Here is a 17,493-nt window from a genome sequence, read left to right on the forward strand (position 1 = left end):
AGGTTTAGGTGTAGGGTTGGTGTAGGGCGATAGAAAATACGGTTTGTACATTATAAAAACCATTACGCTTATGGAGAGTCCCTGCAAGGATTGTTAAACAGTGTGTGTGTGTGTGTGTGTGTGTGTGTGTGTGTGTGTGTGTGAGTGAGTGTGTGATGCGTGTGAGTGTGTGTGTGTGAGTGTGAGTGTGAGTGCGTGCGAGTGTGTATCCACTTCCAGGGTTTGAAACTTTTAGTTTTTTCTGGCTACTCAATTAGTAAACTGGCTACTAAAGTGTTGAGAACATAAATTACAGCACTGCCTTGTCCTTAGTTTATTACTTTATCTTCATCATCATCTTCCTCCTCCTCTTCTGCAGTCTGCTGATGTCCATATGGATCGTCCTTTAGTCTGCTGGTCTTGCTTCGCCTCAAGCAGCTGTGTTTTTGAAACACCACAGCATCTGGCATGAGCAAATATTCCTGAGAAGATCATTCTCTGGTTCTACAGCGAAGGAATGGTGATGGCATCGAGGCTGTTTGTTAGAGACTTTAAGAAATGCTGAAGGGCTGTTAGTCTGATTTGTGTGGTCAATTATAACTCTAGGAGCTGGGTCGTCACCAGAAATAAATGTGTTTAGAGGAAGCATTTGTTCGCTCTGCTCTTTGTTTTCCACTGAAGATTAATGGCTGTAATCACTGGAGGTTGTTGTCGGTGTGTGTTTTGGCTTTGTGTTAGACAGAAAGTGAAGAGTGACAAAAAGTAATTAAGAATTGGGATGTAAAGCAGCCCAAACCTAAATCTACTGCTGTTCCACAACACTGACAACAGATTCGACTTTTAAAAGAATTACTAAAATTTTTTATTACATGGTTCATTACTTGTGGTTTCTTGCAGCAAAAACAATTTAGTTTCATCTTCACCATTTTCCCAGGACTGCTTTTTTCTCCTGACGTTTGGATTTGTCTGATTTGCTGTCTCATTATTAACTCTCTGCGACTTGGCAGACCAATTTTCTGAGCATCCTATTAGGAGTGTATGATATTGACAAAAATGATATTGTCTTGGATTTTGTGGATAACGATAATTAGACAATATTTTGCTGGGTGTGTTATTGTTCTGGTATTTTGTCTGGTTTAAGCCTGTCATATTCTCTGTGATGATTAACTTTTTCCATTAAGGGGTGATATTTGCCAGTTTGATTTCCAGGGCATTTTCCCTAAATTATTTGATATAAAGATACATAAATGATGTTATAGACAATATAGGCTGTTACCAATATATATATATATATATATTAGAGCCCGACCGATATGGGTTTTTTTGGGGCCGATACCGATATTAGGGAGTAAAAAAGTCCGATATCGGTATATCGGCCGATATTCTTTGTGTATATTATAGTACAGTGCCAGTCAGTATATATATATATATATATATATAATTTTCTGGATTATGTTAAAACCTGATGTAATATGGACATCAGAAATTAATACATTTATATTTTTAATTGTCATTTTTGGTTGGTTATCTATTATATTTCTTAGAATAAACTAAGAAATTGATTGAAACAATGGACCCTATGTGAAAACGTGTGCAATGTGCAATTACATGCTTTTATTATTTATGGGCATATGATCGGGATTATTATTTTTACAGGACTTAAAATAGGGAAAATTGAATTTGGCCATTATAAACTATATGTGAACAAATCGCAGCTGCACTCGCTCTTCATCTGTTTACACAGACAGTTATTATACACAAATTTTCACATCTGTGTGACAAGTAAGGCATAGTCATTCTGTATCATGTGTGTGCTAATGCGGTTATGTTCTTGTGAATGGCATGATTTGAAAACTTCGTTGCGTAAAAGACATCAGAGCGGGTTTTGAGGTTACGATTTCTTTCTTAGTTTTTGTCTGGTTTCTGTTCATGTTTTCTCTTTATGAAGCAAAGCACTGATAGTCTGAATGATTCATAATTGGTTTTTCGTTGGTGTACTTCATTTGTATTCTCACTCATTTGTGTTCAGTTTCAGATCTATTCATGTGTAGCTCATAGAGTCGAGGGGAAACTGCTGGAGTTTCTCTGTTCGTTTCATTAACATGAAAACCTGTATGCGTCATTCAATGAAATATTATTTGGAAATTTGCAATCCTACAATTCTACAATCTGCTGGTGAGCTTTAGCGTTTCCTCTGGACCTTGTTTGGCGAGTTGGAGTAAAGTGTCTTTATTTTCTTTCAGTGTGTTGTGTCTGGCAGGTTTCCTTCTCAACGTTCCGAGAGTTTTTGTGGTGATGCAACATTTTTGTGAAACTCATATTTGACTCTGTATTTTAATATACACGCTCTAATATGATTACTTGGTTTGTTGTGGTGGAGGGGATGGAGTGGCTGCATGCTGGATTATTATTAAATAAGCTATTTTACAGTGGAATGTCAAAAACATAAACTTAAAATTCAACCTCAATATTTGGATTGAAATGTTAACTATCCATTGATTTAAAAAAATTATTAAATAAAATTTGTTTTTATTTAATGAAGGTCTTATTTATTAAATTAATAATTTATTTATGTATGTAGTACATTTCTGTATTAATTAAAGCTTTTATTTCTTTATTTGATCAATTTATTTCTTTATTTTAATTTTAATTTTTAATACTTTTTTATTTATTTAACCTTTTATTTGTTTATTAAGTGTATTTATTTGTATCTATTCATTTATGTATTTTTTATTTAGTGTATACATTTTATTAAAGCTTTAATTTATTTAATTATTAAATAAATGTATTTACATATTCAATTCATTTAGTAATTTATTTTTTACATTCATTCATTTAATGCATTTTATTTTATTTATTTATTTGATGTATTATGTATTCAATATATTTATGTATTTCTTTATCAATTAAAGCTTTTATTTCTTTTTGTTCAATACATTTATTTACTCCTTCATTCATTCCAAACATAAAATGAGTGTTTTCAATGTTACCATGTTGTTGTTATTATTACGTTATTACTCCATGTGTCCCCTTTTTTGAAAAATCTTTCAATTACATATAAACCACATCCAAAAAACAAAACAAAAAACACACAGACGCACACACACACACACACACACACACAGACACAGACACACACACACACACACACACACACACATCAGTGATCAGCTGCAAACAGAATAATTGAGTGTGAGAGGAAACACAACAGCACATTTACTGACAGTGTGTTAAGATGAGGACAGAAAGTGTCTCCACCTGAAGGAAGGCTAATTAATGAGTTTCCTTCATACTGCAACACAGAAAAGGGGTTTTCAAGAAGGATTAAATGTTCCTTGAGCTGCTGAAAAGTAATTAGGCTTTAGCTGTGGCTCCATAATTGGACTGCAGTACAACACTGACCTAAAAGTACTTCACAGTCACTCTGAGTGCAGGAGGAGATGTGACCAAAGAACAAACAACTTTAAGCAACTTTGTTTTATACTGTAGATAGGAATGAGCTGTGATTCAACAACATTGGTCCACAGCTATTAATTTATGTAACATCTTATGCATACCGTGTCTTAAGTAAACCTCTTCGCTGTAAAACATGATATCATCAGTAAGTCATGGCAGCTTTTGTTTTTACATGAACTCATCAAAATTAGTTGAGCAATTTCAACTTTTTATATGAAATTCAACTTGATTTTTTTTCCCCAAATTTGATTTAATTTATTTTTTAGGATAATTAAAAAACAATTTAATAACTGTCATGTGGTGATACCATGCAGACAAAAAAGGAAATATAATGAAATGTAATGATATTTATGAATTATAATTAAAAAAAATTTCATTTTTATTTATTAATATATATAATATATAACATTTTTTTATTTTAATTTTAGTATTTTATTTTTATTTTTTGTTATGTGCTTTTGTAATTTTTATAAGTTTTTATTTTATTTTAATTTTTTATTTATTTTTAAATATTACTATTCAGGTTTAATCTATTATGTGCTGTATAGTAGGCTTAAAGTGGTATTACAGATGATTTTAATTTTAGTATTTTAGTTTTTTCTTATTTTGTTATGTGCTTTTGCCATTTTTTTTAAATATTACTGCTTAGGTTTAAAATCTGTGTCCATTCATTGCATTTTAAATACATTTGCTCTATTAAAAAAAAGTAATGTTTTTATTTTTTTTATAAAAATACATGGTGAATAATTTATAGGTAAATGAATGAATAATTCATTAAAATAATTAATAAAAATATTATTGGACAGAAGATAGTACAAATTGATATGCTTGTTGTCTCTGGTCTGTTTTGAGCACCAGGATCACAAGTGTGACCCTAAAATTAAGAATACAGCGTCTTAACTTACACATGGGTCAATCTTTGGATCATTCTGGAAAACATGAGAAAACTAGTGAAAGCACAAGTTGACCTTTATCTCCTGTGTGCAGCCGTGCATCATTCCTCGGTTCCTGAGACTGAGTCTCGAGATCTCAGTGAATCGATCGGACTCTGAGTCTCTGCTCAGTCACAGCGTCAGTAATTAGCTATTAACTGAGCAGGTTATTACGCCGTCTTCTGCTCAGGCAAACGGCTTCCTCCTATGGAAAGATGTGCACAAGAAAATGAAATAACTACCCCCTTTCCAAGAGAAAATAAATAACACCCCTCCTAGAAAACCTCAGTGTTTAATTGACCTGAAATGCGCAGTGAAGTTGGCTTCATTATTCTTAATGGTGGCAGAGAATAGACTGTCATTATAGAAGAAGTCCTGCATTAACCTTAATAACAGCTTTGCTCTCAAAGGCAACAAAACAGATGCCAAATGGAGCAGGAAATGGAGGTTTTCCACGAGACATAATAATAAGAATAACAATAATCATAAAGTGCCGCTCTGGCCGCTAAAGACATATAGGTGTAATTTCCAGAGATAGGTTGCAGCTTGTTCATAAGCTTTACCTTTTATGTAGGGATTTTGATCAGCCTTAGACTATTATTAATTTTAGTCTAGTAATGTACACTAAAAAAATCACTCAGAAATTGCTACAAAATGTAACAATTATTTATAAAGAAACGGCAAGAAACACATTGAATTAAACATAAAATTTTGAAGTAGAAAGACTGAAATAGTATTTTATTATATGCTTCAATAATCTTTGTTTTATTTATAACTGCTAAAAAGTTTTAAGGCTGCACGATTCATCAAAATAAAACCCAAATCACCATCATATTCCTCCAAAATATTTAAACTGCACTATATCCTATCGTTTGAAAATTAAGAAATTAAGGCAGCAATAAATATTACTATTGTAATTTTACTTTTGTATTGTAAAATACCTTTTTTCTTAATACTTGATTGTTTTTTAATCCACGGTGAAATATTCCAATATTTCTTCTGTTGTTTAATATTTTTATTTAGTAGTACTAACAACAACAATTATAAATAATAATAAATATTATTATTTTACAGTCATTTTGGTGTATAATCACAGATTTGCTTGATGTACCACTAATGCTAAAACATACACAAACTTAAATTATTTTTATTGTTTTTCCTTTCAAAAATGTTAATAATGTTAATAATCTGATGGACCAGGTAGTAAGTTTTCCATTTTTAATCCATCAGTAAAATTGCATTTGTATTTGTAATGCGACATTTTAACGTGATGCGTCTCTCCTGAAATCTTCACTCATGTCAAATTTTTTTGCTGTGGTGCTTTAAAACTTGTGTTTGTAAAGTAAGCATGCTCCATTGACGAAAAGCATTCTTAATTATTCATCGTGTTTTTTAAAATTGGTCAGTGTCAAATTTTAGTTAACATGCATAAAAAATGGTTTACACCAAACCAAACTGAACCAAATCTGTTTCCGATCTCATTCAGTGCTATAGTGGAAAGTCTGTCAGTCCAAACCATGAGATTTCAAGTTGCTTTTTGAACATTTGTAACATTTTGAACATTTGTTACTTTTTGAACATTTGTTACTTTTTGAACATTTGTAACTTTTGAACATTTGTAACTTTTTGAACATTTGGAACTTTTTGAACATTTGGAACATTGGTTTACACTGTTGCAACATTTCCTTGTGATCCTGTCGCTGAGTTTGTGCTTTTCTTACATTAGATGGTGCGTGTGTGAAATAAAATCTCCCCTCTCTGATATAATACACAGTGCTGCTGTGTTCCTTCAGGTCCTGATATCATTACCAGCATGCCTACAGGACAAATGAACAAGTCTTCGATCACGATTTGTCCAAATGTGTCGGACAGCATAGAAAAAAATGATGATTTTAAACTTGCTTGAGGGTTTTTTATCACAGTTTCACTCATGAATAATTAAAAAGTCTACCGATGCAGGCTGGAGTTCGGAAGATTTGCACACTGTTTAAACTGACTTTATTGGCAAAGTGTAAAATCAAAGCATATAATATAACTCTGTGTCCTAACTTTTATCTCACATAATCTTCCTGTAGTATGCATGCTGTGAGCATATTTATGCATGCATGACTAATATATATATATATATATATATACATACACACATACACAAATGTGATCAAATAAGGCTGTGAAAATAAATCTGCTTTGTTAATCCTTTTGATCTTTTATTAAAAAAAATCACAAAAATGTAACCTTTCATCGGAGAATAAGAATTTAAAATGGGGGGAAATATCATTATTCAGTCCAGTAAGTGTTCATCTGGAAATATGACTACTGATAAAAATCAGTCGAGATTTGACAGAAAAAAAGACACGTGAAGCAGCAGCTGAAGCTGGACGTTTCTACAATTGCACTACAAGAGCTTTGACCTGTTAAAAAACTCTAAACTGTCAATCAGAGACAGAAAGCATGGAGCAGATTGAGTGCGACCGCTTTAACAGCATCATGTAGATCAGTTCTTATGTTTAATGCTGTGGATGAACAGTGTGTGAGAGTGAAATCTCTTCTGCTCCTGTCCTCAGGTCATGCTGGCGGCCTCCTATTGGTCTCTGCTGGCTCCTGCTATCGAGATGGCCGAGGAGTCTGGGAAATACGGCGACTTTGCCTTCTTCCCTGTTGCTGTGGGTTTTGCGCTCGGGGCTCTGTTCGTTTATATCGCAGACCTGATGATGCCCGTTCTGGTGAGTTGTGCAATCATTTCCAACATGCATTACAAACAGGGTCTCTAATAAAATACTGCAAATCTGCCAGTTGGTTCTAAATCAGTTTTATAATTATGCAATCAAAAGTGTTCAAAGAAATCACTTTGCATGAATTTAAATGTTGTTTATGCAAGTAAATATAGTGTATTATTAATACATATAATAAAATGGTATTTTGCTAAAAAAAAATTTTTAGTGTCATTTGCTCTTAAAGTGTTTTTTAGGTTGTTTAATCCACATTGCAACTATTGTTTTTATTTTTTTTAATAATCTCTATCATATATTCATACTCATTACATGGATGTGGTGTGATATTGATGAGAATGATGCACAGTATATTAAGAATCTGTACTTCCTTCATCCTTCTCATGACTTGACATTTGGAAAATATCCCCTAAATTATTAAGATATGCAGATAATTGAGATATGGTTCCTGTGGCTCAGTGGTAGAGCATTGCGTTAGCAGCGCAAAAGGTCGTGGGTTCAGTTCCCAGGGAACACACATACTGGTAAAAAACATATAGCCTGAATGCACTGTAAGTCGCTTTGGATAAAAGCATCTGCTAAATGCATAAATTAAATTATAAATTATAAAAATTAGATAATTAAGGTTCCTCGCTGCAATGAAACTGCTCACTGGAGTGCAGTCAGATGAGCTCTTATTAAATGGTAATTTCATATTTATTGCAATTCTGCGATAAAAAGGCATTATCTTGAAAATGGGACATTTTGAATTGTACTAATTTAAGGAAAATCCTGCATGCAATGTATGCACTTTGGAATAATTAAAAAGATATTTTCTTTTTTAAATGTTTTTGCAAGAAGTCTCTTATGCTCACAAAGGCTGCATTTATTTGATGCATACAAAAATACTGTAAAAACAGTAATATTGTGAAATATTATTACCATTTCAAATAACTTTTCTATGTGAATATGTTGTAAAATGTAATTTATTCCTGTGATCAAAGCTGAATTTTCAGCATCATTACTCCAGTCTTCAGTGTCACATGATCCTGTTTTTGTGGAAAATGTGATACAATACCAGTCAAAAGTTTGGGGTCAGTAAGATTGAAAAAAAAAGAAAGAAAATTAAGAAAAAATTAAGAAAATTAATACTTTTATTCATCAAGGCTGCATTAAATTGATCAAAAGTGACAGTAAAGACATTTATAATGTTACAAAAAGATTTCTATTTCAAATAAATCTTCTTTTGAACTTTCTATTCATCTGTCAATCTTGAAAAATGAAATGCATCACAGTTTCCACAAAAAAAATTCAGCGTTCAGTTTTCAACACTGATAATAATCAGAAATGTTTCTTGAGCAGCAAATCAGCATATTAGAATGATTTCTGAAGATCATGTGACACTGAAGACTGGAGTAATGATGCTGAAAATACAGCTAGCACAGCATGTGAAATGAGGACTGGAGGGACTTGAGATGATTCTTTTACCGTCTTACATTTACTCAGATGACCTTCAGAAAGTTCAGCTCTTCCTACACACACTCTTTCATTCAGGTTCGGTCTGTTTTATCTTTTTCCTTATTTCCATCTATATCGTCTCTCTCCACTTCAATGCCATTTTCCACACAGTCTCACTAATGTCTTTCTTTGCATGCGTCTCTCTCATGCCGTCAGACTCACACACGCTCATGGTGCTGGATATTGATTCTGACAAGCAAAAAACAAGATCTTGTTCATTTTACATCAGATTGACTGGCCCTCACGTACAGTACACGTCTGTATGTGATTGATATAACAGAAGCCGCTTTATTACTGTGTAGATGTCATGAGTTGAGGCTCTCAGGTTAACAGCTCGTGTCTCTCACGCTAGCGTATATTATTCCATCATTACTGTATCTGAACCCATTAGCCCCTGCTGTTGTGTGAGACATGAGGATGAGAACTAGCTAACATTTCGTTTTCATTAAGCATGTGTGAATAACTAATAGTAGCAGGGTGGCCCTAAGTAATACTTCACCCAAAATAAAAATGTATATATTTTCACACTAATGATGATATTATTATTATTATTAGCCTATTATTATTTTTTTTAATTTACTAAACGCATATGAATGTGTTTCTTGCACAGAGCATAAAATGAATACTTATATAATAAAATACTATAAAATGTTTAGTATAGTATACGTATGTGACCCTGGACCACAAAACCAGTCATAAGGGTCAATTTTTCGATATTGAGATTTATACATATTCTGAACGCTGAATAAATAAGGTTTCATTGATGTATGGTTTGTTAGGATTGGACAATATTTGGCTGAGATACAACTGTTTGAAAATCTGGAATCTGAGGGTGCAAAAAAATCAAAATATTGAGAAAATCATCTTTAAAGTTGTTCAAATGAAGTTCTTAGCAATGCATATTACTAATCAAAAATTAAGTTTTAATATATTTACGGTAGGAAACTTACAAAATATCTTCATGGAACATGATCTTTACTTAATATCCTAATGATTTTTGGCATAAAAGAAAAATGTATAATTTTGACCCATACAATGTATTGTTGGCTATTGCTACAAATATACCCCAGCGACTTAACACTGCTTTTGTGCTGCAGGGTCACATATAGTATTTGTCTGTGTGTATTTATTTAAAGTAAATACATATTACACATATGCATACTTATTTTTATATTTATTTTTATGTTTAGATTTTTAATGATTTAATATAATATAATATTGAATATTTATATCTATATTTATTTACTTATTATAAAAATGGTACACGTATTCGTACAGAACATTTTCGGTACGGGTCTTTCGGTTCGGTGTGTTTTAAACACTGCACGAGTGGAACTTAATTAGAAACTTCCAGTTTAATATATTGTTACTTTTGATAAGAAACAAAGTCTCAACTTTCAAATTATGTCAATTTCTTTCAGGAAATTCAAACAATGTATGCCAGTTTTGGCGCTCTGTGATGTGACAGCTTGTTGGTTCGCAACAGAAATGAAGTCTAGAGAAGAGCATTTAGTGAAATATTGCACTATATATTCATATTTTACTTTACCTGTTAGTGATGTCTTCATTATTGAATGCATGTTTAAATAAATCTGTTATGAAACAAGTTATGACAGCCACTGTGTAAATGATTGTATTTCAACAACAAATAGGCCTAGAAATTATTTTAAAAACTGCATTATGTGCAATTTACATGTTTACATTATTTTTTTTGATTACTATATTTAAAAATAAATAGTAGCCTAATTAAATGTAAGTTTTGGGGTCTGTTGTTAACTGTAACCTATAGTAATGTAAAAGGGCTCCCTATTTAGAGCATAACCTAAGGTAGATTTTTATCCTTAAGACATTTTTAATTGTAATTGAATTTATTTAAAGAAAGAGTAATTTGTTCAGTAAACCATTGTTTAATAATAATAAAAAAGCAACTTTACGTATAGTTTTCCCCCCCTGCTGTACCAAAACCATACCAAACCGTGACGTAAAAACTGAGGGATGTTCTGTTATGTTTCATGTTTGTGTACTGTTACACCCCTAATTGTAATACATCTATAATTGTAATTTTTCAATATTTTAAATAAATATCTTATTATTATTGTTAACAGTATTATAACAAAATATGTAGATATGTGGGGGCGTGTTAGAATGAGCCGTTTTAGGTAGGTGTCGCTGAACTTTATAAAGAATATCTCTTTGGATTTGGGACTTTAGTCTTTGCAACTTTACAGATCTTCTTTATGCACCAAGAGCTTGTAACACTCCAAAGAGAAAGGAAAAATTGAAATCGCATCATATGACCCCTTTAATATTTACAAAGGCTGACTAGATTACACACATGTATTTATATATTTATGAATATTATTATATAGTAATTTTTTTTTGCAGACTGTAATATTTATTTATAATAAGTAAATAAATCAGTAAATGCAATATATATCCTGCCATAGTTTTCGTCTCAGGGTGGGCTGTGACACAGTGCTGGTTGAATGCAGTGACATTGTAATCAGTGTGAAATACGTGTGCGCGCTCTCAGGACGTGTTTGGACAGCTGCTGTAGTCACTTTTACTGGCACTGTTGGCAAACAGTTTGAGTGAAAGAGCGTGAGATGCCAACCCAGCGACCCCCAGCGAAGTCATTACCATGGCTCCGCTCCAGAGCCGCTCATCCTCCAGCGTTTCCCACATCTCCATTGTCTCCCGCTCCTCGTCCTCAGATCGGGGTGACTGCAGCAGGATTGACACACACACACACACACACACACACACACACACAAGTTACAGTATAGTTTGCTCTAAGGGTATTTGATGGTGTGATGGTTTTGTTCTGAGAGCAGCTCTGGGTCTGATCTGAGGGGAACATCAGACTATTGTCAGAAACTCTGGGTCTCCTGGGGACTGCTTTACTGAGGTTGAGAGATGAATGTGGAAGTGTGTGTGTGTGTGGGCTGTTTGTTGAGCTTGTGTAATGCAGGATTTCTTCAAGTGTTCATTGAGCTCATTGCCTTCATGTTAAGTGATGAATGATTGTTTCACTGAAGCCGTTTAATGTCAGACATTGTTGATTAGATTTGCTTTTGCATTCATTTCCTTCCTTTGTCTCTTCTTTGTCTTCTTCTTCTGTATTTCTTTCTCTTTCTCTTTCCCTCTTCCTCTCGCTCTTCTCTTTCCTTTTCCTGTTCCCCTCCTTCCTTTCTATACCTTTGTCTTCATCATCGTCTTCTCCCATTTTCTTTTCTCTCCCACTTCCCGTTCATTTCCTTCCTTCTTCATCTTCACTTTTCTCTTCCTTTCTGAGTGATAAGTGACAGGTCTGGGTATCAGCTCGTGCTATATCTCATTACCCCTTGTGTTAACCTGCCCTTATCTTTCCTCATTAGCGTCTCAAAGACTATTTTCTCTGGTCTGTCTCACGGGTCCCATAATAATGCAAATTACTGTATTATTTTTTCGCTTCATTTGCTGCCAGCATGCTGGGTGGATGCTGGTCTGGACGCTGCTCAGTTTCTGCTGATTGGCTGTCAGAGCGACACTCCACTTTTAATGTCACTCCCAAAATACACACATGCTGCTTTCATTTCTCTCATGGCATTGGATATATGGTAGCCATATATATTTTTATTAATCCATAGGGCCAGGAATGAAGGAAGACTGTTTTTATGTTTGAAGATGACCACCCAGTGACTGAACCTAACAGAAAAGGAATTAAGATACATTTTAAAAAAATCGAGGAAAAAAATTCTAAATATTATATATTTGTATATAATATTTCAAAATTAATCTTTATGATGATAATGATAATAATTCCTTCCATCCATCCATCCATCCAAATTGCCAATTAAAAAAAAATAAATTTTTTTTGTGTCTGATTAATTTTCTTAATTCATCCAATATTGGCAGATGTGGCCAAAATGTTCATTTGCAATGCAGCCAGATATTTATGGGAACTCAAAGACTACAAGCAAATCAACAAAACCAAACTTGTTTTCAGAGAGAGCCGTTCTTTTTGTTGCTGTTAATATGCATCCCAATCTATGTGACCGGAGTGAACTGGACCGGTTGTAGTGTAGCGGTATCACTCCTGCTCACAGATGCACAATTAAAACGCTTTCATCTGACTGCATCGAAGCAGGAGCGGGCTGGAGGAACTCAAGATCCTCAAATAGCAACCCTTGAGTCCTCGTCTTGACGCACTGTATAGCGTTACAGCTCGCAGACACTCGATCTCATCGTTCATGCAGATCCTTCAATAATGACTTTGAGTGGAGACTCTTAGAATGCCATTCTCTCCTTTTAGAGTCTAAAGCGCCTCTGATTAGGATCTTTGTGTGAGGTGGAGAATCGCTTTAGTCCGTTTCTTGTTCTTTTCAGTGTGACGATATCTTTATCTGCTGCATCTTTTAGCAGCAGCTTTTTTTCATGCATTATTAAAACAATAAGATATGAGAAGACATTGTTACAGTATAAAACCACAGTATGATAAAAAAAAAAAAAACATTTCAATGAATAATTACACTTATTCACATTAATCAATGGAAACCCTTTTAGAAAGTGCTGGTCTGTACTTTTAGCCCTGTAATTTTACATTTACATGCATTTAGCAGGTGCTTTTATCCAAAGCGACTTACTATGGAAGCCCGTTTCTGCTACGAGATTAAACAAAAAAAGTAATTATTTTAATTAAATTTTGAGTTTATATCTCACAGTTCTGTTTTTTTGTTCCCACCACAGAATTGAAAATAAATAAAGTGTGACTTTTTATCTTACAATTCTGACTTTACGTCTTAGAATCGCAAGTTTATATCTGACTATATATTTCAAAATTCTCTCTTTATATCTTGTAGTTAGACTTTATATCTCGCAATTCTCACTTTTTTGTCACATCTGAAAAGTTTATATCTCACAATTACAATTTATATCTTGCAACTGAGAATTAAAACTTAACATCAAAAAAAGTTAACATCTCACATTTCTGACTTTAAATGTTGAATTTTTGCTTTAAATATCAAAATTTTGACATTAAGTCTCACAGTTCTGAGTTTATATCTCACAGTTACAACTATTTCTGAGAATTGCAGGTTTATATGTCGCAATTCTGACTTAAATCGTGCAATTCTGACTTTAAATCTCCACATTTTCACAAAGTTTGTCTCTAATTCACAATTGCAAGAAAAATCCCAATTATGACGTATAAACTCACAAAAAAGCTCTGAATTGTGAGCTAAAAACTATTATCTTTTTATTTTTTAACCCTTTTTGGAAACGCTCTTCCATAACTGACAGTGCATTGCATTGCATCACTTCATGCATTCGCTGGGATTCGAACCCATGACCTTCTCATTTACTGTTTGAGCAGGAATACACACTTTTAGTAATCCGCTTAAGACTTCTATGCTCTTTTTGTCTCATAAAACCCAGAATTCTCATCCTCTTTGATCTTCTGCTTTAGTTACTGAACAGCTGAGTGTGTGTGTGTGTGTGTGTGTGTGTGAGAGTGTGTGTGTGTGTATGTGTTTATAGTGTTCATTATATTTGTAAACATTTCATTTTATTTACTGGTATTTTACATTATTTCTACAATGTGATTTATACATCAGTGTATTTTCTCTTTCAACAGTACAGTTTTAACCCAGTGTGACATATGTAACACAGTAACATTTTTTTCCACACACGCACACCGTGTAAATAAGTTTGCATATATAAAATATATATATCTTAATAAGGCCAGTCATCATATCATATCATATCATGTGTTCAATTCAACATTTACTATTACTAATAGGCTACATTTTTATTTTAAAGTTTCTTTTTTTAACATCAGTAAACTATGAAATAACTTTAATGATCAATATAATAATTAATATTAATATGTTTATTCATTTGCAAAGTATGGTTCAGTACTTAGTTTTAAAAATAGTAAAGCGCTGTTTTAGTTTTCGTTTATTATTCGGTTATTAATCGGTATCGGCCAGTGTGGTCCAACCTAGTTATCGGTATCGGTAAAATCCACTATCGGTCGACCTCTAGTCTGTATGCATATACAGTTTATTATTATTAATATATTTTTTGGTTGGTTGGAAGGAGGTCCTGTGATGATCATAATTTTAGTTTATAAAGGTTCCTTGGCAGTTAGAAAACCCGTGTTAATTGATATTGCGGTTTTTCTAACTAGTGATTGATTGATTTCATATGTTGATTCAGTGTTTATGGAAATGAGTCTTTGCTCTTCATACAGTATTGCAGTGACTGGTAAAGGCCACTGTTCGTGTTTTCCTCTCTCTCTCGACACTCTTCATGTTAATGAACTGAAGGGGTTAGGGTGGATTTATAGCCTTCATTACTTAGAGAGGAGCTGCACTGTCCTACACGCTCAATATCAGCTTCATTTCATTTCTGTTTGCTGCTAAAATCAGTGTGTCATCATCAAATGACCTGCACATTCAGAGCCATTGAGAAACGCTGAGAAATGTCTTTCTGTTCCTGCGTTTCAATTCAAGTGTGGCTCACCTTGATCTCTGTGGCCGATAACACTGCATAGATGCATAGACACGCGTCTCCATGGCTGCTGATGTAACTCACGCTTCAATATACAGTGATACTGTAGCATTTGTGGGCAAACGGTCAGAGAGAGACGAATGAAAACCAGCTGCAAAGTGACATATAAGAGTGTGCAAGATAAAGAGAAGGAAGAATCTAGTTTGAAACGCATGCACCAAGTGCTCTTTATATCCATGTTAGTTTCATATGGTTTTCAAAAGCTTTATACCATTTGTAAGAAAAGTTGACATTTATTGTGGTGTTAAATAACATGTTTCCTTACACCTGAAATACATGTGAGAGTATGCATCTTAATTATTTTCATAATTACTTATAAATAGTTTTTTTTAAATAATAAGCATTTTGTTTACAAATATATATTCATATTAAGATTCATAAATATCATCATCTTTAATATGTGTGCATACACATCTAATTCATTATTTTCAAGAAAGCTTTCAATATAGTTTGAGATAAAAGCCATTAATAAAAAATATTAATATTAATGTTAATTCATAAAAAATACAAATCATTATTTTCAAAAAGTGTTAAATATAAATGTGTTAATATTAAGTAATATATAATTAATATTAAGATATTAATATTAACTTTCTTAATAGTATTAAGAAAGCTTTAAATGTAGTTTTAGATGAAAGGCAGTTTTACAAATATCATCAATCATATTAATATTAAGTCATAAATATAAGTCATTATTTTCAAGAAAGTTTTAAATATAGCTTGAGATAAAAAGCATTTTTATAAATATAAATTCTTTAATATTAATATTCATAAATATAAATAATTATTTTAACGAAAGTTTTAAATTATAGTTTACGATAAAAAATATTTTTTCATACATGTGTATTATGTTATTTCCTGCTGTATTATTTCAGAATATTTCTGCATGTCCTACATTACTTTTAGTGGACACAAGTTTTTCTTTTTTCTTTCTTTTTAAATAAATAATAATAAAAAAATTCGCTACTTATTTTTTTTTCATGAATTTGTTGACTGATGTTGGCTGTGTATCACAGTTTCCACAAAAATATTTGGGCAGCACAACTGTTTTCAGCATTGATGATAATCAGAAATGTGTATTGAGCAGCAAATCAGCATATTAGAATGATTTCTGAAGATCATGTGACACTGAAGACTGGAGTAATGATGCTGAAAATTCAGCTTTGATCACAGAAATCAATTATATTTTACAATATATTCACAAAAGGGCATTTTATGCCTGATACATGTCAAAATCATTCGGTTTTTGAATGCTGATGCTTCTGGTTGCTGAACTCCTACCTAACATGAAGCACGATTCTGCGAACGAGTCTGCATCGATGAGAAACAAACAAACAGGACAACAGAAGCAATCAAAACCAACAAAAGAGCAATGACATGTAAGTGCTATGACAAGTCTCTGTTAGCCTAACGCAGTAGCAAGGGTTTTTTGTTAGTTTTTTTTAATTAAAAAGAAAACAAGTAGATAGAATAGAAAAAGAATAGAGAACGCTATTATTATTTTTTATAATAAATAGTGCAAGTGTTAGAGACAATGTTCCCAATGTTAACCGCATTCGCTGGTTCTAACTCTACACCAACTCTATAGTGGTTTGCCTGAACAATGCAATTATTTCACATTTGCTAGAATCAAGTGTAGATGGAAGAGATGTGTTTTTTGAAGAGATCTGTTTCTTGAAGATGTCTAAGGACTCAGCTGCTGGGATTGAGTCGTGCAGATCATTCCAACAGGAGGGAATGCATTTTTTATTATAGTGCTTTATTATAGTGTCTTAAGTACCAGTTTGACTAACTAGCAAATCATAATCAGTTGGATTCAAATTATGCCATTCTGTGTTTTCATGTAACTGGTTTGAAAAAGTTATGACCATTCTTGGAGAAAAAATGAGATGACTAACTTTTATGCAACTGGCCAATAGTTGGTTAGGTTTTAAGTGAATGTCTCGAAAAGGATGCAGGTGAATGCATACTTTGACTGAATTCAAGTTGTGTTGACAAACAAGGGTCCGGTTTCATCCAGTTTGGCAGATCAAACATGTAGGGAAAGATGTTTAATGGGGTCGACTATTTCTAGCTGTGGTGTATTTAGGGAGACTCAATTCTAACAATCTGCACTGTAAAACACTTTCTGAATCTTCTTGTCTCTGATTCTCTTTGTAAGCAATACTTGTGTAACAGACTCACCACCTTTAACAATACATTTCAATACAACAGTACATTTCGAGATGTCAGATGGCCTGCTGTGAGCGGCGTTCAGATTATTCGGCAGAATCCACAGGATTGTGTTGTGGAGAGATTAAAGGACAGCACTTTTACACTGGGGCACCCCCCCAGACAAGAGCCAATCA

The 17,493-nt window shown here is 33.1% G+C and overlaps 1 protein-coding gene across 2 annotated transcripts in view; it reads left to right on the forward strand.

Annotated features, from left to right (window-relative positions):
• Nucleotides 1–17,493, forward strand: part of LOC107719938 (zinc transporter ZIP11) — a 95,725-nt gene that overhangs the window by 5,021 nt on the left and 73,211 nt on the right. For both annotated transcript variants that reach the window (XM_016527494.1, XM_016527502.1), the window contains exon 4: nucleotides 6,932–7,090. In XM_016527494.1, coding sequence (XP_016382980.1) covers nucleotides 6,932–7,090 — 159 coding nt within the window. The remainder of the gene's footprint in view (nucleotides 1–6,931; nucleotides 7,091–17,493) is intronic.

The sequence above is a fragment of the Sinocyclocheilus rhinocerous genome, unplaced genomic scaffold, assembly GCF_001515625.1.
Source record: "Sinocyclocheilus rhinocerous isolate Xijiao unplaced genomic scaffold, SAMN03320098_v1.1 scaffold792, whole genome shotgun sequence".
In the NCBI taxonomy this organism is placed as follows: Eukaryota; Metazoa; Chordata; class Actinopteri; order Cypriniformes; family Cyprinidae; genus Sinocyclocheilus; species Sinocyclocheilus rhinocerous.